Raw genomic sequence first — 22,331 nt, forward strand, 5'->3', positions numbered from 1 at the left:
AACCATGCCAGACCATTACTAAACCAAACCATTTGCCCTGACTCTACCAACCACACAAACTGAATGTCTAAACCGAAACCATGCTGACCCGTCAAGCAAGCAAAAGACCTAAGTCCATCGGTGCAATCCAGATGGTCCTGCTATTACACAACTCACTTTTGAGTTGAAGTTAGGAACCACTGGATTTGGGGGGGTTTACAACCCCGGCAGGGTTAAGTAAAAAATAAGGTTAAAAAGATATATATTTTATTGGAACATAACACATAAAATAATTTTACATGTGCATAATGACAAGCAAGAAAAAAAAGAATTTTATTAATTTTACATTAATTTTACATATATTGGTCTTACATATACCATTAAGGGTTCTTGCCTCTTCTTGTTTAACTTTTGTAACTCACTTTTGAGGCAAACAAATGCGTAGACACTGTTGCCATATACAGCCGACGGCAGAACGCTTTGCCCAACGGCATAATCTTACAGGCAAAATTAGCTTGTCCAGTAGAGATTGAACCTCATGCAACGTCACCATCTGCAAATCACTAACCCGCCTCACTTCTGCCTTCATGTCAACCATCGCTTTCAGTGGCAACCTGCTGTCTAATGCAATTGTATCAATTTGATACCCAAGAAAACTCAATACTGTCACAGGACCCACCGTATTATGGGCCGCTAAAGGGGCCGCAAACTTCTTGGCCATGCTTTCCATTGTACATAATAGAATCAACAATCAGGACCTGCGCCGAACCAGTGACCAAAAAATTCATCCAATTAATGAATACAGGAATTGAAAACGAACACCTCTGTAAGCAACCATTCCAAAAACAAACCAAACATCACAAGATTATGAGCACGAAAGAGGACACCAATCGGAGAAAAACTCAAATTATTGAAGGGAAGCCTATTTAAACAGTCCAGCCCTTTTACCCAAAGCCACATCTTTATATAATTGTTTAGAAAGCAAAGCCAACTTCCAGTTTTGGTAGACAACCGAATTTTAACGTCAACAAGAAGAATCCTGAAAACCATCCCTAAAACCCCCTCTTACTCGTGGGCTGCCGTCTTATTAAGACACCTATTTAGGAAGCCTCTCTTCCCGATGCAATTACCTCGACCCTTTTTTCAATTCCATCATTACCACCTTTGCTTTCTAGCCTTGAAACATTTTACCACCCCGTGACCTACTTAAATAATAAACACGACCCTTTCTCCATTGACACCGAGTATCCTGACCGCTACAAAGTCCCGGTGCCCCCAGGCAATGATTGTTTCCCATGCCCCAGCCTAACCAGGGGGTCTTAACCTCAACTATAATGCTAAGTCGTTGTGATCCCAATAGATGCCCGGCCGCATGGCTTTTCGCCGTTGAAACTACTTAACATATTTAGCCTAAAAACCTCACCAATCACATTCATGTAACCACAAATCCCGAGCATTTCTCCCTATCCTCACCTCACCTTGTCTAAATTAAAACGTTCCACTGGAAGCAATGAAAATGTTTCAACATATTGTCCTTTCCAAATCGTGTCCCATACTTCATGTTTAAGTGCACCCCCAAAGTTCCCTCAAACACAAACCTCACCCTTAGCAGAATCATCTAATAGCATTGAATCCTCTTTTTCTTTCTCCTCTCCGAATTCACTAATGGGCTGCACTTAATGCCGAACTGGATGTATGTATCTCACCCCCTAATAACGCCTTAAAAACACCTATCCTTAGCACTACCCAGCCATGCTGCGGAAGGTGCCACTCCGCCTTGAGTGGTCCCGGACCCCCAAAACCTGACTAAATCCCGTAGGGGTCCCGGATCCCCATAACCTGACTAAATCCCATATGGATCCCGGATCCCCATAACCGGATGAAATTCTGTAGCCCATGCAAAATAAACTTCATGCCTCTGCTAGCCCCCTTTAATAAAACAAAATTTCTGACCCATACACTCATGAAAGGCTAGCGAATGGCTAAGAGTAAGGAAAAAAAATGATCAGTCTCACCTGGCTGCCTGGGTGCTGTGATCCCAGCAGCCGTAAATCCTGAATCCGGTTAAATCAATTCATACTGGTCCCCAAAAGATTGCGGTGTCCAAATGCTTCACACCATCCTGGTGATCGATCTGCCGCCTGCATGTTCCATCAGGCTCCCCTTGCTCTTTTTTCCCAGGCCAGCCTGACAGTGCGCGCCATCTTATTGAAGCGCCGCTTCTGCCGCTAAATGGACGGTGCCTGCCGGCTGCCGCTCGCGATGGTATCCTCGCTGAGGGGCCTGCGTACCAGGCCCCCGTCTTCACACCGTATCCTCCTGACCCCGCCAAGCGGATCTGCCACCCAACGGGACGTCCGCCGCACCCGGACCGTAAGCCTTCTGTGACGATGTAGAGAGGGAGGCCGACTCCTCCCCCCGTTGCAGGCCCCGCCGCCTATTCGGATTCCTCCCAGTTTTTGTTACGTGAGCTGCCGGCTTACAGCTCACACCCCGAGCTGGAGGGTCCCAGTAGGGGCCCCTGATGCAGCGCCGAACCAGAGGGGGACCTGCGGACTAAGGTATGCTGGAGAATTAGCTCTCTGCGGCCGACGTCCATCCTGCAGTGCCTGAGGTGACCCGGTCACCGCTCCCTGTAGCAAGCCTTGGAAGGCAGCTTGCATCCAGCTAGCACCCAGCGGCTCCTCAGCATACCTCAGTTTTTGGAGCATTGTTTCCACCTCCATAATTAAGGTTCTACAGACGAGACCCCACAGCTTCTTGTCACTATGTGGGGGAACCCAAAATGGTTGCCCCACTAAGATGGCCACTGTTTTTATGAAGCTACCTTGTAACCCCACCTTTGACCCCACCTCCCCCTTATCCTAGCACTAGCCCCCACCTTATTCAAATACATTAACCCCGTAATATCATCCCATTCCCTAACTCCAGCTCACCGTATTCCCCCTCAACCCTGTCATGTCGGCCTCCCTTTTAAGGCTTGTGGCCCAGTACGGCCTTACTCATTCTCTTCTTGCTCACCTGATGAACCCCTTGTACTGGGGAGGAATTGCATAGGGATTAAACAAATTACTATAGTGGGTACATAGTAATTCTCTGCTGTTATGTGCAACACTGTCTCTTACATAGTGTAACATAGTAACATAGTTAGTAAGGCCGAAAAAAGACATTAGTCCATCCAGTTCAGCCTATAAAATTCTGTCAGAATAAACCCCCAGATCTATGTCCTTCTAAAGAACCTAACAATCAATGTAAGATACAATATTGTTACGCTCCAGGAAGACATCCAGGCCTCTCTTGAACCCTTCGACTGAGTTCGCCATCACCACCTCCTAAGGCAGGGAATTCCAGATTTTCACTGCCCTAACAGTAAAGAATCCTCTTCTATGTTGGTGAAAAAACCTTTTCTCCTCCAGATGCAGAGAATGCCCCCTTGTGCCCATCACCTTCCTTGGTATAAACAGATCCTCGGAGAGATATTTGTATTGTCCCCTTATATACTTATACATGGTTATTAGATCACCCCTCAGTTGTCTTTTTTCTAGACTAAATAATCCTAATATTGCTAATCTCTCTGGGTATTGTAGTTCCCCCATCCCCTTTATTAATTTTGTTGCCCTCCTTCGTACCCGCTCTAGTTCCATTATATCCTTCCTGAGCACCGGTGCCCAAAACTGTCCACAGTCCTCCATGTGCGGTGTAACCAGGGATTTGTACAGAGGCAGTATAATGCTCTCATCAGGTGTATCCAGACCTCTTTTAATGCACCCCATGATCCTGTTTGCCTTGGCAGCCGCTGACTGGCACTGGCTGCTCCAGGTAAGTTTATCATTAACTAGGATCCCCAAGTCCTTCTCCAGGTCAGATTTACCCAGTGGTTTCCCGTTCAGTGTGTAATGGTGATATTGATTCCTTCTTCCCATGTGTATAACCTTACATTTATCATTGTTAAACCCCATCTGCCACCTTTCGGCCCAAGTTCCCAACTCATCCAGATCCATCTGTAGCAGAATACTATCTTCTCTTGTATTGACTGCTTTACATAGTTTTGTATCATCTGCAAATATCGATATTTTACTGTGCAAACCTTCTACCAGATCGTTAATAAATATATTGAAGAGAAGAGGTCCCAACACCGACCCCTGCGGTCCCCACTGGTCACAGCGACCCAGTTAGAGAATATCCCATTTATAACCCCCCTCTGCTTTCTATCACTCAGCCAGTTACTTACCCATTTACACACATTTTCCCCCAGACCCAGCATTCTCATTTTGTGTACCAACCTCTTGTGTGGCACGGTATCAAACGCTTTGGAAAAATCAAGATATACCACATCCAATGACTCACCTTGGTCCAGTCTATAGCTTACCTCTTCATAAAAGCTGGTTAGATTGGTTTGACAGGAGCGATTCCTCATAAACCCATGCTGATATGGCGTTACACAGTTATTCTCAGTGAGATCATCCAGAATAACGTCCCTCAGAAACCCTTCACATACTCTACCAACAATAGAGGTTAGACTTACTGGCCTATAGTGTATTGTTGTTATTTTTGTTATTCACAGTGCCCTCTTTTATTACATAGTCCCCTCTCTTGCTAGATATAAAATGACTTCTGATGGAGCAGCCGGTTACCAAATGAGCAGTCCATCAACCCTCCATTAGAAAAGAGGCTTTCCCAGTCTCCATCAGCTGTTGTTGCATTATATATCTAACAAGACAGGACGGTATGTAATAAAGAACAGTGATATACACTCACTGGCCACTTTATTAGGTACACCATGCTAGTAACGGGTTGGACCCCCTTTTGCCTTCAGAACTGCCTCAATTCTTCGTGGCAGAGATTCAACAAGGTGCTGGAAGCATTCCTCAGAGATTTTGGACCATATTGACATGATGGCATCACACAGTTGGCGCAGATTTGTCGGCTGCACATCCCTGATGCGAATCTCCCGTTCCACCACATCCCAAAGATGCTCTATTGGATTGAGATCTGGTGACTGAGGAGGCCATTTGAGTACAGTGAACTCATTGTCATGTTCAAGAAACCAATCTGAGATGATTCGAGCTTTATGACATGGCGCATTATCCTGCTGAAAGTAGCCATCAGATGCCTGTTCTTAGCTGAGAGGAGTGGTACCCAGTGTGGTCTTCTGCTGCTGTAGCCCATCTGCCTCAAAGTTCGACGCACTGTGCGTTCAGAGATGCTCTTCTGCCTACCTTGGTTGTAACGGGTGGCAATTTGAGTCACTGTTGCCTTTCTATCAGCTCGAACCAGTCTGCCCATTCTCCTCTGACCTCTGGCATCAACAAGGCATTTCCGGCCACAGAACTGCCGCTCACTGGATTTTTTTTCTTTTTCGGACCATTCTCTGTAAACCCTAGAGATGGTTGTGCGTGAAAATCCCAGTAGATCAGCAGTTTCTGAAATTCTCAGACCAGCCCTTCTGGCACCAACAATCATGCCACGTTCAAAGGCACTCAAATCACCTTTCTTCCCCATACTGATGCTCGGTTTGAACTGCAGGAGATTGTCTTGACCATGTCTACATGCCTAAATGCACTGAGTTGCCGCCATGTGATTGGCTGATTAGAAATTAAGTCTTAACACACAGTTGGACAGGTGTACCTAATAAAGTGGCCAGTGAGTGTATATACGGTATATATATATATATGTAACTTTGTCACCATAAAAGGAGGGGGCTCAGACACATTTCTTGCACAGGGGCCCCAAGCTGTCATTGTCCGCCCCTGGTCCGGCTGAATCTGACGGACCCGAACATAAATGGGTCCGCCCATCCCTAGTTATAACTGTGCTCTTCATTCACAGGTGGTGACTGCATTAGGACATAAATGGCACCCTGAACACTTTGTTTGTGCCCACTGTAAGTCACTTATTGGAACTACGAATTTCTTTGAGAAAGAAGGACGTCCATATTGTGAAAGGGATTATTTTTCACTATATGCTCCACGCTGTGCATTGTGTGACCTGCCCATTTTACAGGTAAGATTACATCGATGAAGTCTTAGCAGATTCTATACTCAGTAACTGCTGCTTTCCACATCTTCTTGTTCTTGTATTTGAGCACTTTCTTCTTTTCCCTGTTATATTTATACATGTTCTCCTGGTGCTTTTTCTACTTTACATGTTCGTTACATGTTTTCCTGGTGCTTTTCTGTCTTTGTCACCATTCTCTACATTTTCTCCAGATGCCTTTACTTCCCATTCTAAAGCTAAGATAAAAACAAAATGAGCAAATACCCTACAGTAATATATTAAAAGCCTGAATGCATGAAAATAATACAGGATGCTTAGTTTACATAATTTTGATAAAACTATCCCACTGTGCCACGGTGATGCTATTTGGGAAAGTCCTAGCCTCTCATATTACCTTACCATATGTCAAATGACGTAAATGTGAATAAGGCCAAGACTGAGATCCTAACTAATGGACACCCAGCCCTGAGTAATGGACACTCCGCGGAAATAAGAGCATGACCTCCCTTTTTTTTAGTTGGGCATTATTTTTATATAGCTCCCCATGGCTGGATGACCATTAGTCGAATTGGCGGTCCTGCTCGGCCCTTATTCACATTTACGTCATGACATATTACATTACATTTGACATATGGTAGTTTTAATGCTAGAGGTTAGGACGGCACCAAACAGAGTTGCCTTGACGCAGTGAGATGGCTTTTACGTTTTTGTCTAATCAAAGTTATGTTAACCACATACCCTATGATATTTTCATGTACTATTGTTATTTATTTATTTACTATATGGCATTTGCTCATTTTGTTTTTATCTTAGGTTTTGTCTGTTTAGTGGCCAGTGTAAACATGCGCCTACACATTGCATGCATACCCTAAGCTCATATCTTTGTTTTTATTGTCCCCATTCTGTACAGTGTTCTCCTGGTGCATTTCCGTTTTTGTCATCGTTTTGTACACGTTCTCCTGATGCTTTTCCTACTTTCTCCCCATTTTGTATATGTTTTCTTGCTGCTTTTTCTACTTTCTCTTCATTTCGTGCATGTTCTCCTTGCGCCTTTTCTACTTCCCCACTTTTCTGTACATCTTTTCATTGTGCTTTCTCTACCTTCTTCCCGTTCTGTACATGCTCTTCTCGTGATTTTCTGCTTTCACTCCTTTTTGTTCATGTTTTCTTGCTGCTTTTTCTACGTTCTCTTTATTTTCTAGATGTTCTCCTTGTGCTTTTTCTACTTTCCCACCTTTCTTTACACGTTTTCCTTTGGCTTTTCCTACTTTTTACTGTACTGTACTTGTTCTTCTGGTGCTTTTTCTATTTTCCCACTATTCTGTACATATTCTCCTGGTGTCTTTCTACTTTTCTTACACTTGAGTTGATCTCTTCATTCTGTAATTTTTTCTTCTCTTTGCTTTTTGTCTTCGTTTGCTTGTACCTTCTAGTTATCTATTTATTAATCAGAAGATGTTTCATTCTTCCTGTAATTGAGATTTTTTTCTGCAATATATTACATGAAGTTTTTCTTCATTTTTTTTGCTCTTTATTTTTTTTTTTTACAGAATTTAGTGACTGCTCTTGGCCGGACCTGGCACCCAGAGCATTTTTGCTGCAAAATCTGCAAAAAAACAATTGGGGAAGAAGGTAAATGCTCTTTATGTAAGACTATGTTCACATGACCATATTTTCAGTCAGTATTTGTGTGAAGAGGTTACTAAGATGCATCACGCATATAGAGATATGGCGGAAGTACTCAAGTAAGTTATTTATTTTTCTAACAATGAAATGAAAGTGTTAATTATGGAAACAGTAATTTGTTCAGGGTGTCAAGTTACACAATATTAGTAGTAATGGTGATAGCAACAATTTAACAGTTTCAATATCCTATTCTATATTTTATCTAACTATCTCTCAGTATGAAATGCACTTTAATGTCCTTCAGCTTTAACGTTCACGGGAGGCACGCACAACGATAGGCCGGTCCCTACAATAAGTGCTTCAAGAGTTTTCGATATTATACTAGCACTAACGAGGTCACCGGTATTCCCCACTAGGTTGTATGTCTTTAGTAGCCAGTCACTTAATACTCTATGTGTGCTCCTCACACTGACCGCTCCTGATCCCTCCTACTGCACGGCCCTGTCCCACAACCTGTGCCGTGTGCCTGCGCTGGAAGTAAAGGCCTGGTTCACTCGCATCTTCTCGTCACCACGAGAGACATCTGGCCCAGTACAATGATCAGAGTTCAACCTTCAGTGCTTAATTTGTGGCATCCGGATTCCGGGTCTCAACTGGTGAAGACCAAGCTTTGGGTCTTGACCGGCAAAATCTGGGCTTGGGTCTCGATTGGCGATGTGTGGACTTCAGTTCTTGACCCACAATGTCCCGCTGGTCTCAGTCCCCAGCCACTCTTAGGTAACTCTACCTCTGCGTTCTACTGCTCACATGTCCTTCCTCTCTCATTGGTTGGCACTAAGTGACTTTCCGCCTTGTTGCTCTGCCCTTTTATATTTGATAACTGCGCCACAGCTATCAACTGACCCAATGTTCTCTTCAAATTCATCCTCCCAGAAACGCTTCTTCCATCTTCTGGTCCCACCTTCCTCAGCTTATTCAGTAGATGGTAACATTTGGTCACAGGTTTCATGTAACTTTGATGGACCGCATGTTCGACCACCTTACTAATGCATCGATAGGAAAGAGTTTAGCTGTCTGTAAATGCATTCTCCCTGTGTATCATTCTTGACTCGGGTGCTCGTTACTCGAGTCGAGCAAATCGTAATGCTCGGGTACTCGACTTGAGTAACGAGTGTAATGGAAGTCAATGGGAGAGCATTTTTCCTGCTGCCCCCCATGAGCTCTGGAGGGGTCTAAAAATTGCTCAAATCAATGGAAACAGCACTGAAATGGCATGGGAACAGCATGGACGCATCTCTGAATCCCAGGCCGCTACTGGGAACAATGTTGTCAGAGTATTATGCCACTTTTAAGAACTTATAATAAAACATACAAAAGCAAAGTTAAAATAGATTTTACTGGAAAAAAATGTTGAGAAATATTCTTTCCAGGATAATGACTTGTATATAAAGCAAAATAAATAAGGGAAAAAAGGCTCCTCCACACCTTGGACTGTGCTTGGACACAGTGTTTGTAGTGTGGCCCTTGTTATTTGTAGAGGGCCATCAGGCGGCTTTCACTATTTTTAGAGGGCCATCAGGTGGCCCACACTATTATTAGACGGCCATCTGGCGGCCCCCACTATTTTTAGAGGGCCAGCAGGCATCTTCTGGACAGATGAGACCAAAATAGAGCTTTTTGGTAAAAGACATAATTGTACTGTTTACTATAAATGTAATAAGGCCTACAAATAAAATAACACAGTAGTTACAGTCAAATATGATGGGAGTTCAAAGATATTTTTATTTTGTTTTACTGCCTCTGGCACTGGGTGCCTTGACATTGTGCAAGGTATCATGAAATGTGAAGATCCAAAAGGATTTTGGGTCATAATGTAGTGTGCAGTGTCAGAAAACTGGGTTTAAATCAGTTAATTTTGCCTGCTTTGATGAATTTCTCAGTAGAAATCTATGTAAAAACACAAATCTGTCATTGAGTGTATGGAAAAAAGCAATCAATTTATGGACTGGGGAAAAGATGTATCCAGCATGAAAAAGGAACAGCATCCAGTCCAGGTGATGAAAAAATCCAAACAAATTTTATTCTGACATGATGCAACATTTCGACCAATATAGGTCTTTGTCAGCTAAGACCTATATTGGTTGCATCATGGCAGTATAAAATTTGTTTGGATTTTTTCATCACTTGGACTGGATGCTGTTCCTTTTTCATGCTGGATTGTTCTATTTCCAATTGGGTCATTGGACTGGAGCGGGCATCCAATATTGATGTGCTGTCGGCTGTTTACTACTTTCTGTGGAAGAGATGTATGCGACCAGAATGAACACTCATTTAAAACAGATGATACCTAGCACCTATCCTTACACTAAGCACAGCTAACAGCGGTATTAATACGGAATAGAATAAATGTTACTTTGATTTTATTTAAAGTTACATCAGGAAGAATTATAATTTATAAGGTAATAATCCCTGACTAGATGCCTGTAATACGCTATCCCAAGTGCAACAGCTCACCCTACATGGTACACAGTATTATTAACCCCTTCCCGACATCCGACGTACTATCCCGTCCACGGTACCCGGGCCTGTATGACCGTGGACGGGATAGTACGTCGAGCCCTTTAATGCGATACCGCGACTTTAGTTGCGGTGATCGCATTAAAATTCCGATGCCATCTCACCTTAGGGAAGATGGCGTCGGCCTCCCGGGCTGCTATCCCGCCCCCCGGCATCCAGAGTGCTGTGATTGGCTGTTCAATTCTGAACAGCCAATCACAGCGTTTCTCATTGTTTTAGCCAATCGGAGTGGCTGAAACAATGAGGTCATAGGCTAGGATCGGAGTACCGATGTACTCGATCCTAGAGCCGGTGCCTGACCAGGCACTGGCAAAAAGCCCCCGGATTGGCGCGATCGCCGATCTAATCGATCGCGCCAATCGCAGGGCACAGCGGCACTATATCGCTGCTGTGCCCTGCCAGTACCGGCCCGGATCGGTGCTGTATTAGCACCGATCCTAGGCCAGAGCCTAGTGGAGGCCCAGCAGGGCCTGCAGGAGCTGGTTGGTGCGATCGATTAGATCGGCGATGGCGCCAACCACAGGGCACAGCTGCTGTCTCGCTGTGACCGCTCTGTGCCCTGCTGGTGACCTGGCAATGACCTGCCTAGGAATCGGAGCGGTGAGCTCCGATCCTAGGCAGTTGCCATGGTCACCAGGCAGAGCAGGGATTAGTGGGATCGATGTAATCAGTCGATCCCACCAATGACAGGTCACAGCAGCGATGTGACCGCTCTGTGACCTGTCTCTGACCTGCAGATGACCTATCTGACATCTCTGCAGGGGTCCTCACTCTAGCTGAGGAGTTCGGCAGAGAGGTCAGACGCAGCAAGAGCTCCTGTGCTGGGTATTGTGGTGCCACAATTTGTAGCATCACAATCCCTGCAGAAAAAAAAGAAAGAAAAAAACGCCAACCGTAAGTGTTCCTGATCCCCTGCCCAATCTATCTTCACCCCCATCTATCTTGACCCCCCATCTATCTTCATCCCCATCCCCCTCTTTTTACCCCCCTCCATCCCCCCCTTTTGCTCCGCCTTTGTGCGCAGCCGCCGAGCGCTGATTGGTGACGCAGTTCACCGATCAACACTCGTGCTCACTTTTTTTCCTTAGCCCCCTTGGTGGCATCGCACACCAATCAGTGAGCAGGAAGTAGTAAATGCTGCTGCAACACTGCCAGTGCGGTGGCAGCTGTAGCTGACTTGCGCAAATGGGCACACACATAGTGTATGTTCGCAAGTAGCTCAGGCAGATATGGGTAGGTTTTGAGAAACCACTGAACCACTAGGTAGAGCACGTGGACCAGGCACGGTACGTGTGCAAAGTTGCCAGCCACCACCAGGTTATGCCCTTTGTCATACATGACCATGCATAGTTGTAGTTTCTGGGGCGAGACCCACAGATCAGTCTGGTCTATTAGACCTTTCAACAACTCTGCGGTGGTGTGCGGTTTTTCCCCTAAGCACATCAGCTTCAGCAGAGCCTGTTGTCACTTAGCTGAGGCAGTGCTGCAGTGCTTCCAGCTTGCAACTGATGTTGACATTTCTGATATGGAGGGTGAGGAGGAGATGCAGTAACTGCTGTAGGAGGTGGGGGAAACTCTGATTGAATCCTTGGTGTCAGAGAACCGAGGGACAGCCTGCGCCATGAGGTTGCGGAAAGCTTCCGTCTCCCCAAGCCTAAATGGCAACATTTCAAGGCCAAGCAGTATGGAAATGTGGCCATTTAGTATTGTGGTCTGTGGGTGGCTGCGTATTTACACTTGTATTCCAAGTACTGGGGTAAGAAAAACTGAACACTGCGAAGGGAGGTGGTTGCTGACAGTGATTGCAAGTGTGCAACAACAGGTGCAGGGAGGGAGACATCTTTACCTTCATCATGGACAGGGGATTGACGTGCATGTAGACTAGGGGAAGAGGCAGTGGTGTCACCTGCAGACACTAATTCTGGACCCTAGCATTTGGCCCAACTAGTCGGGTGCTTTGCTGTTATGTGCCTGAGCATGTTGGTGGTGGTTAGACTGGTAGTTATGCTGCTCCTACTGATGCTCGTATGGCAGATGTTGCAAATGGCCTTTTTTGGGTTAACTGGACTGCCTTTAAAAAGTGCCAGACTCGGGAATACCTAACCCTAACCTGACAACTTCACCCGTGTTGTTGCTCTGTGGTGCTCACAGTTGCCTGCGCTGTGTCTTTGGCCACTCCACGTCCTCTTTCTGCCTGTTGTGGTGCTGCGGATCCCTCCCCCTCTGCGCTGCTGTCCTCGCTCTACATGTCTCCTTCCCAGGTTGGGTCAGTGACTTCATTGTCCACTACCTCATTTTCCACTTCCGCACCCTGGTCCACCTCCTGACTTGCTAACTTAACAAAATCAGTTGTTGGCAATTGTGTCTCATCATTATCCACCTCTTGTGACAGTAATTGTATTTTTGCACTGTCGCCTTCATGAGCGTGGCTGATCAAATATTTGGGCATCGCTACATGCGATCTCCTCATGTCCTGCTTGAAACGGGCAGGACGAGAGGCCAGCATCTATAAATGGAAATGTGACCAGCTTTTTGGAGTGTCCAAGTGTGGGATCACTTGTCTCCGGGCACTTGGCATGGTGGGAGGAAGGAGGATCAGGGTGAGGATTATGTGTTCCAGAATCACAGGTACTGAGACTGGACTGTGTGGAAGACAGTTTGGTGCTGGCAAAATGATTGGCAGCATTATCTGCTATCCATCAACAATCTTTTCACATTGTACTGGCTTCAAGAGTGGTATTCTGCACCCCTACAAAGTGGGACAGGAAGATAGGTTGACATGATGTGTCTTTGTTGTGTTCCTGCAGCAGGCACAGTTTCAATTTGCCCATGGCCTTGGCCTCTGCACTCACCATCAGCATTGTGTCCCTTACTATGCGCACCTCAGATGGACTTGTTACAGTGCAGGAGCAATATAGCAATGCTATTTGTGGAGGTACAGCATTGTATCTTAATTAACCAGACACCTATTTTTAGCAAGCCAGGTTGAATAGACTGTTATCTATATGTTGACTTTTGAATGTATGTGTTTATTTCTGGTTGGTCAAGAAAACAGACTTTTGCTTGTGTAAGCCTGAAATATTGACTTGTAAGTTGACATTTGATTTAACATTGTGCTCTTAGCCTTGATGACTAGTGATGTTTACTGATATGCTAATTACGCATTGTCTAGGCCAGATAGCTTGTTGGCATTCCAAACAGAGGAGGAAAATCTATGCAAATAGATTACATAATCAAACAAAGCGACTTGGTCATCACCATTCTTCCCCTTATTTGTGATGCTGGATTGAAGGACACTTGTTAAACAGAAAAAAAGAGGTGATGTGACTCTCTGAGAGTGAGACAGACAAAGATTCAACCAAGACATCCAGACATCCAAAGGACAAGAGACAGGACAGTAGCCACAACATCATGGCTCCATCAAGAGGGACACAGATTTATTATTCAAAAGTATGCCAACCTAGGTGACTTTGGCGCAGGCTGAAAGAATACAGATCTGCTCCATTGGCCATCGCTGAACCATGGATACATTTGTGAAACCCAGATTGGGACCATCTGGTCACCTGGAATCCATGGATACGTTTGTGAAACCCAGGTTGGGACCATCCGATCACCTGGAACCTATGGATTTGTTTGGAGAAACCAAACAAAGGTTTCTTTCTTGGAGAAACCAGGTTGGGACCATCTGGTCTCCTGGCACCATGGATATGTTCGGAGAAGACAGGTTATGACCCTTGGGTCAACTGGCCTTGTACCTCAATGGACTGTCAGCTTCCAATTCTTGTCATTACCTGCTTTCTGTGTGCTTGCTACAGGTGGGGTAGTCGACCCTGGAAGCTCTGAAGTCAAAGCTGCTCTTATCCCAGCAATTCGGCGGAAGGGTGAGACTCTGTAATGTGCACCATCTTGGGGTATTTTGCTGGGACTGTTCTATGTGTTATCTGCCTGTTTTGTGTGTGACGCGAGTCACTGTAGTAGATTTGAGTCCCGGAAGTGGAGAGAAAGACTACAATAACAGGTAGTAAAAATATATGCTACTTACAGAATAAGTAACGGGAGGTCAGACAATCTGAGGTCAGGTCCAGGAAATGGCGCAGTACAGCAAGGAGAATACAGAGACAAAATCCAGTTCACGAGCCGAGATCAGGAAAACCAGAAAGGCAAGACAGTTTACGGGGTGCAGGCACAAGAGAAATCAGGTCACAAGTAGTGTTGAGCATTCCGATACCGCAAGTATCGGGTATCGGCCGATACTTGCTGTATCGGAATTCCGATACCGACTTCCGATATTTTTTCAATATCAGAATTCGGCATCGGAATCGGAAGTTCAGTTGATTGACGGCCTGACGTCATCATGATGCGCGGTGTGTGCGCATCATGATGCGCCGTCATTTCGGGCCTTCCGGGGGTCTCTGCCGGCCTGCCGGGGGGCTGTGCCGGCCTGCCGGGGGGCTGTGTGGACTGCCCGGGGTCTCTGCCGGCCTGCCGGGGGGCTGTGTGGACTGCCCGGGGTCTCTGCCGGCCTGCCGGGGGGCTGTGCCGGCCTGCCGGGGGGCTGTGCACCCTGTGGGGGTCTGTACCGGCCTGCCGGGGGGCTGTGCCGGCCTGCCGGGGGGCTGTGCTGATGTCCGGGGGTCTGTGCAAGCATCGTCCGATGGGACTACAAGTCCCATCGGGCGATGCCTGCTACCATGACAGTGATTGACACATTAGCCAATGATGGGACAGTAGTAGTCCCATCATCCGGCTAATGTGTTAAATGTTAAAAAAAAAAAAAAAAAAAAAAAATACTACATACATACTACATGCTACATACATACTACATATATACTACATACATACTACATACATGCTACATACATACTACATGCATGCTACATACATACTACATATATACTACATACATACTACATACATACTGCATGCTACATACATACTACATACATACTACATACATACTACATGCATGCTACATATATACTACATGCTACATACATACCACATACATACTACATGCATGCTACATATATACTACATGCATGCTACATACATACTACATATATACTACATGCATGCTACATACATACTACATGCTACATGCATGCTACATACATACTACATACATGCTACATATATACTACATACATACTACATATATACTACATGCATGCTACATATATACTACATACATACTACATATATACTACATGCATGCTACATATATACTACATACATACTACATATATACTACATACATGCTACATACATACTACATACATACTACATATATACTACATGCATGCTACATATATACTACATGCTACATACATACCACATACATACTACATACATGCTACATATATACTACATGCATGCTACATACATACTACATATATACTACATGCATGCTACATACATACTACATGCTACATGCATGCTACATACATACTACATACATACTACATGCTACATACATACCACATATATACTACATACATACAATACATTCATACAATACATACATAGACATACAGTACATATAACATAGAGTAACATACTTACCAATACTTGTCACATTGTTCCCCGAAGCCATTGTCTTTCCGGAATAAATATTAACATAACAAACCACAAAAATACTCACCCACGATCCGAAGCAGTCCACGAGTGTGTCCCACGACGATCTTGGGTAGAGAACTGCAGCATCAGATGATGCTGCCGTTCTCTACGGGCTGCAGGAATCCAATGACGGAAGGTAGGTATCCTTCCGCACTGTATTCCTCCGCCACTTAAAAAAAAAAAAGTCCCTAGTCTCACTTTATGCCATTGCTGTGTGGGAAATTCCCACACAGCAATGGCATAAAGTGAGACTAGGGACTTTTTTTTTTTTTAAGTGGCGGAGGAATACAGTGCGGAAGGATACCTACCTTCCGTCATTGGATTCCTGCAGCCCGTAGAGAACGGCAGCATCAGCTGATGCTGCAGTTCTCTACCCAAGATCGTCGTGGGACACACTCGTGGACTGCTTCGGATCGTGGGTGAGTATTTTTGTGGTTTGTTATGTTAATATTTATTCCGTAGACGACAATGGCTTCGGGGAACAATGTGACAAGTATTGGTAAGTATGTTACTCTATGTTATATGTACTGTATGTCTATGTATGTATTGTATGAATGTATTGTATGTATGTAGTATATATGTGGTATGTATGTAGCATGTAGTATGTATGTAGTATGTATGTAGCATGCATGTAGCATGTAGTATGTATGTAGCATGCATGTAGTATATATGTAGTATGTATGTAGCATGCATGTAGTATATATGTAGCATGTATGTAGTATGTATGTGGTATGTATGTAGCATGTAGTATATATGTAGCATGCATGTAGTATATATGTAGTATGTATGTAGCATGTATGTAGTATATATGTAGTATGTATGTAGTATATATGTAGCATGCATGTAGTATATATGTAGTATGTATGTAGTATATATGTAGCATGCATGTAGTATATATGTAGTATGTATGTAGTATATATGTAGCATGTATGTAGTATGTATGTAGCATGCATGTAGCATGTAGTATGTATGTAGCATGCATGTAGTATATATGTAGTATGTATGTAGCATGCATGTAGTATATATGTAGCATGCATGTAGTATGTATGTGGTATGTATGTAGTATATATGTAGTATGTATGTAGTATATATGTAGCATGTATGTAGTATGTATGTAGCATGCATGTAGTATATATGTAGTATGTATGTAGCATGCATGTAGTATATATGTAGCATGCATGTAGTATATATGTAGTATGTATGTAGTATATATGTAGCATGTATGTAGTATGTATGTAGCATGCATGTAGCATGTAGTATGTATGTAGCATGCATGTAGTATATATGTAGTATGTATGTAGCATGCATGTAGTATATATGTAGCATGCATGTAGTATATATGTAGTATGTATGTAGTATATATGTAGCATGTATGTAGTATGTATGTAGCATGCATGTAGCATGTAGTATGTATGTAGCATGCATGTAGTATATATGTAGTATGTATGTAGCATGCATGTAGTATATATGTAGCATGCATGTAGTATATATGTAGCATGCATGTAGTATATATGTAGTATGTATGTTGCATGTAGTATGAATGTAGCATGTATGTAGTATGTAGTATGAATGTAGCATGTAATTTTTTTTTTTTTTTTTTTACATTTAACACATTAACCGGATGATGGGACTACTACTGTCCCATCATTGGCTAATGTGTCAATCACTGTCATGGTAGCAGGCATCGCCCGATGGGACTTGTAGTCCCATCGGACGATGCCTGCACAGACCCCCGGAGCCTGCACAGACCACCGGCAGGCCGGCACAGCCCCCCGGCAGGCCGGCACAGCCCCCCGGAGCCTGCACAGACCACCGGCAGGCCGGCACAGACCACCGGAGCCTGCACAGCCCCCCGGCAGGCCGGCACAGCCCCCCGGCAGGCCGGCACAGCCCCCCGGAGCCTGCACAGACCACCGGCAGGCCGGCACAGACCACCGGAGCCTGCACAGACCCCCTGGCAGGCCGGCACAGCCCCCCGAAAGGCCCGTACAGACCCCAGAGAGGCTGTACAAGGGCAGGAAAGGGTTTTTCTTATTCCGATACCGGAAGTCCCATAGACTTGAATGGGACTTCCGGTATCGGAATCGGCGATACCGATACTTTTTTTAAAGATCGGCCGATACCATCCGATACGATACTTTGAAGTATCGGATGGTATCGCTCAACTCTAGTCACAAGCAAAGGTTTTAAGTCCGGAAAGGGAATTAAGTCAAGCTGGGTCAGGCACAGAGCAAAGAGGGATCAGTCCTATACAGGAAGCAGTAAGTGTACAATTGACACTGCTTGAAGGAGCTAGCATGCTTATGTAGAAGACTAATCAAGGAAAGTGAACACAGATGATTGCAGCACAGACCCAGGAAAACCAAAACATACTAACAACCTCTACACAAAGCAACATATCAGACAGGAACAGAGTGGAGATCATGGCATTGTGGTTCAATAAAGTATTGGCACACTGTTTTACCCTCACCCTGTGTTGTCTGATTAGCATTTGCCCACATTAAAAGGAGAGCAGCGTGCGGTGGGATGATCCCTGGTCCATGTGGTTTCGGCTAGCAGATCGGGGTGCCCGCCGACCCACCCATGTCTCCACACTATTGCTAACCAACCAAGGTTACCTGTATGTTTTTGTTGCATAACTGGTATAGTATAAATGCCCTATAATATTTCCCTGCTGAAAAAAATTTGCAGGATTACAAATTGCAGGAAAATGTGCCCACCTCAGATGGACTTAATGCCGTACAGGAGCAATATAGCGATGCTATTGCTAAATATCCAAGTCTGACTGTATGCTTTTGATGCAGAACTGGCGCAGTATAAATGCCATATATTTCCGTGCTGAAAAAAATTTGCAGAATTACTATTGCTGGAAAATTTCTCCACCACAGATGGACTGGTTACAGTGCAGAAGCAATATAGCGATAGAAATATTAAAGCTGTCTAATCCCTGCTTATACGTAGCTACAACTCTTTCCATAGCTAAGCAGAACAGCCCCTCTCCCTGTTCTGCCTGTGTCCGTTGGTACACTATGCCGAGCATGGCGTCATGAGTCTTATATAGTCTCAATGATGCTATGCTGTCAGCCAATCATAGTAATGCCACAACCAAGATGGTTACAGCATTACAGTGACCATCAGGCAATCCTCGCATGTTTTTTTGGCTATCTAACAAGCGCCAAACATGCGGGGTCGGGACTCGAGCTTGTGCATTAACATTCAAAAATACTCGCCGAGTAACGAGCATCCCGAGCACACTGATGCTCAAGCGAGTCATGAGCAATGACGAGCACCCCGCTCATCACTAATTGAGTTAGACTCGGGGGGTCTTTTTCAACTTTTATTGGTAGGATCAGTGTAAAACTGCAAGAAAATGAAAGAACTCAGTAGAAAGCTGTGGAGACAAAGCATTGTATCTTAATTAACCAGACGACTATTTTTTGACAAGTCAGGAAAAATAGACTTATTTATATGTTGACATTTGAATTTAAGTGTTGATTTTTGCTTGGTCAAAAAACAGACTTTTGCTTGTGTAAGCCTGGAATATTGACTTGCAAGCTGATATTTAATATAACATAGTGTGCTCTAATCCTTGATGGCTAGTGATGTTTACTGACGTGCTAATTATGCATTGTGTAGGCCTGATAGTTTGTTGACTTCGAAAACAGAGGAGAAAAAACTATGCAAATAGATTAAATAATCAAGTAATGCCACTAGATCTCAACTCCATTGTTACCTGTTATGTAAATACTGAAGGAAGGACTCTTGTTAAATCAAAACTAGGATACATGCTGTCATGCCCGTCATGTCGGCAATGCTGCTTGCGCTGCATGATCCCCATTGTCATGCCTGACATGCCTCATTGTCCCCAGGTCCGGGTCCCTGAGGGTGCCCCGCGGGTCTCGCCTGTGTGTACAGGCGCACCTCATGACTGTTATGCTGCAAGACGCCTGGAGCAGTGTGCACGCACGCCTTACCTCATGGCTGCATGCTGTTGCTAGGTAGCCATCCGTCTCTGCTCTGATTCAGCAATCCTCTGTATTCCTGGAACCCCTGATCATGTGATCTTTCCTATGTTCCAGCACTGTCTGATTCTGCAATCCTCTGTATTCCTGGAACCCCTGAGCATGTGACCTTCTCTATGGTCCAGCCAGTCTGATCTGGCAACGCTCTCTATGACCCAGGAGGATCTGAACCGGAAGTCCTTCCCTGGACTGACCCGGAAGTCCAGGTGCTATGGTGCTATATCAGACCGCCCTTTCCTATGGTCGGGGCCTGAGTATCGTGTTGCTTCCCTGCATGGCTGCTTGGTCTGCTCGGTCGCTCCCTGTATTCTGTGCCCCTGCACTGTGCTCTGTAGTACGTCTCTGCACACGCTCTGTGCTTGTACTCTGTCTCTTGTCTGGTGCCATGTCTTGTGTTGTCTCTCGTGCTGTGGTTGCTTTTGCTATGCTTTTCCTTGTAGTACTTCCTCTGTTTTCTGCCTTTTCCTGTATCGCTATGTCTTGCCTAAGCTCTTCCTTTCCTTGTTCTTCGTCCTGTGTTCCGTGTCTAGTCTCTAGGCTCCGCCTTGACCCTTGGGGTCAGCTGCTACTGCTCTGGATGCTGCCCTGGAGTGGTACTTGGGAGCTACCCACCGCTCCCTCTCCCATCATTGTTTTCAACTGTATCAGCATGCAAGGATCCAGTGCCCTCCAATTCATGGGCCCCATAGTTGCCACGTGGTCTGCCACAATTGGCGGTATGCAACTGGTCAAGACACGTTAAGTGCTGGTTTCCCTGGCAGCGAGTGGGCCCCCCCATTTGTCCAGGGCTCCAACACTTCCTGGGTGCACTGGGTGGTGACGTTGGCCCTGGTTGCAAACAACTAATACCTGTGAGCTCCTCCAGTCGTGATGTTAGATCTTCAATATGTGATCACGTTTAGCTAACCACAGAGATAAGTGGGGATGTGCAAACAGCACAAAATAGTCAGGGCCAGTGGTTGCCTGTATCAGTCACTTGTTGTAGTTGGGACATCATTGCTGCAGTCCTTGCAGAGCAAGTGAGGACGATGATAGAGTGGTGAGAGCACTCCATATGTGACCAACGCAGCCAATCACTGGTCTAAACTGTCCACATTGACACGCTAGTTCCATACTTTAGCCCATTGACCAATGACCTCTACATCACTTCTTCTACCTCTATTGACTAGGGTCAGGAAAACAGTACCTATAATGAGCACATAATGGTGGTGGTTATGTTACTGTACCCCATAGAGTGTTGTTATTCTGAGAAGATGGCATCGGTGGCCAACTCTCTTTAGCTTCATGTTACATTCCTGAGGATCACCATTATTTTATTGAGAAGCAACACATGCTCCAATAGGTGCACAGACACAATGTAGCAGTAGCACATAACACCGCATACAAGACTGTTTGCAGCATAATATAGCTAATAAATATGCACAGCACCATGACTCAGAAAAGGACAGTGCACTATCTTCACTGACAATAAGCATTTTAACCCTAATTTTCCCAAGATCCTCAGAGTTTACGCCACAGCTTAGGGTACATGCCACACGCTGTATCAGTGACGCAGCCAAGGGTTCCCTGCCCACCTTAACAGCATCACACTACTTCTGATGTCTTTAAGCTTATGTTTCTTTAGCCGCAGTGATTTTTCTTTATCAATGATCTCCACCTAATGAATGCTGTTATATGCACCACTGAATGACAATCTCCATATGAGAGTTTTGGGAGTGTTTTTTACTTGTGGATATCATCCGTTTTCCATGTTTAAAAAGCATTTGCCTTTATTATGTCCTGCAGGGTTTCATGAGAAGGACAATGTTCCCTACTGCTCTTATGATTACTACCATCTCTTTGGAACTGTTTGTGCCGGTTGTTCTGAACCGGTGAAGGAAAGTTACATATCAGCTTTAAATGGATTATGGCATCCTCAGTGTTTTGTGTGCCATGTGAGTATGCCAGAATGGATATAGTGAGGAATATGTTTGATTTGCCCATAAATACTGCAGCAACAGTTTGTGTGCCGTTGTCGATTGCTACTTTACAAGTACCAGTGTGCAGTGCCTGCTGGATTCATGACAGTAAGTGCAGGAGAATTGATGCAGCATTCACTTCTTAGTATCCTCAACAATGTAGATTACATGCTGTATGTTTCCAAATCCGTTAACCATGTTCTAGCTTTCGAGGTTAGATGAGACTGGCCGTACGACCCTGTACACACCCATTCTTGTCTCTTCTTGGAAGCTAAGACATAGTTGACGCTACTTTGTTTTCTTCATATACCGTATATACTCGAGTAGAAGCCGACCCGAGTATAAGTCGAGGCACCTACAGTAATTTTGGCACGGAAAACTGCGTAAGCTTATTGACTCCAGTATATGCCGGGTATGCATTGTCCCCTCATCTCTATCCTGTTATGCATGGCTCCCCCGTCCTGTGCTGGTATGCATGGCTGCCCCGTCCTATGCTGGTATGCATGCCTCCCCCCGTCCTGGCCCGGTATGCATGGCTCCCCCATCCTTGTCATTG

General features: G+C 44.8%; 1 protein-coding gene across 3 annotated transcripts in view; it reads left to right on the forward strand.

The window, feature by feature from the left end:
• Positions 1–22,331, forward strand: part of TGFB1I1 (transforming growth factor beta 1 induced transcript 1) — a 232,183-nt gene that overhangs the window by 207,069 nt on the left and 2,783 nt on the right. For all 3 annotated transcript variants that reach the window (XM_073546323.1, XM_073546324.1, XM_073546322.1), the window contains 3 exons: positions 5,809–5,982; positions 7,527–7,608; positions 21,603–21,751. In XM_073546323.1, coding sequence (XP_073402424.1) covers positions 5,809–5,982; positions 7,527–7,608; positions 21,603–21,751 — 405 coding nt within the window. The remainder of the gene's footprint in view (positions 1–5,808; positions 5,983–7,526; positions 7,609–21,602; positions 21,752–22,331) is intronic.

Source organism: Dendrobates tinctorius, unplaced genomic scaffold (genome assembly GCF_039654945.1).
Source record: "Dendrobates tinctorius isolate UK_male_01 unplaced genomic scaffold, ASM3965494v1 ptg000146l, whole genome shotgun sequence".
Lineage (NCBI taxonomy): Eukaryota > Metazoa > Chordata > Amphibia > Anura > Dendrobatidae > Dendrobates > Dendrobates tinctorius.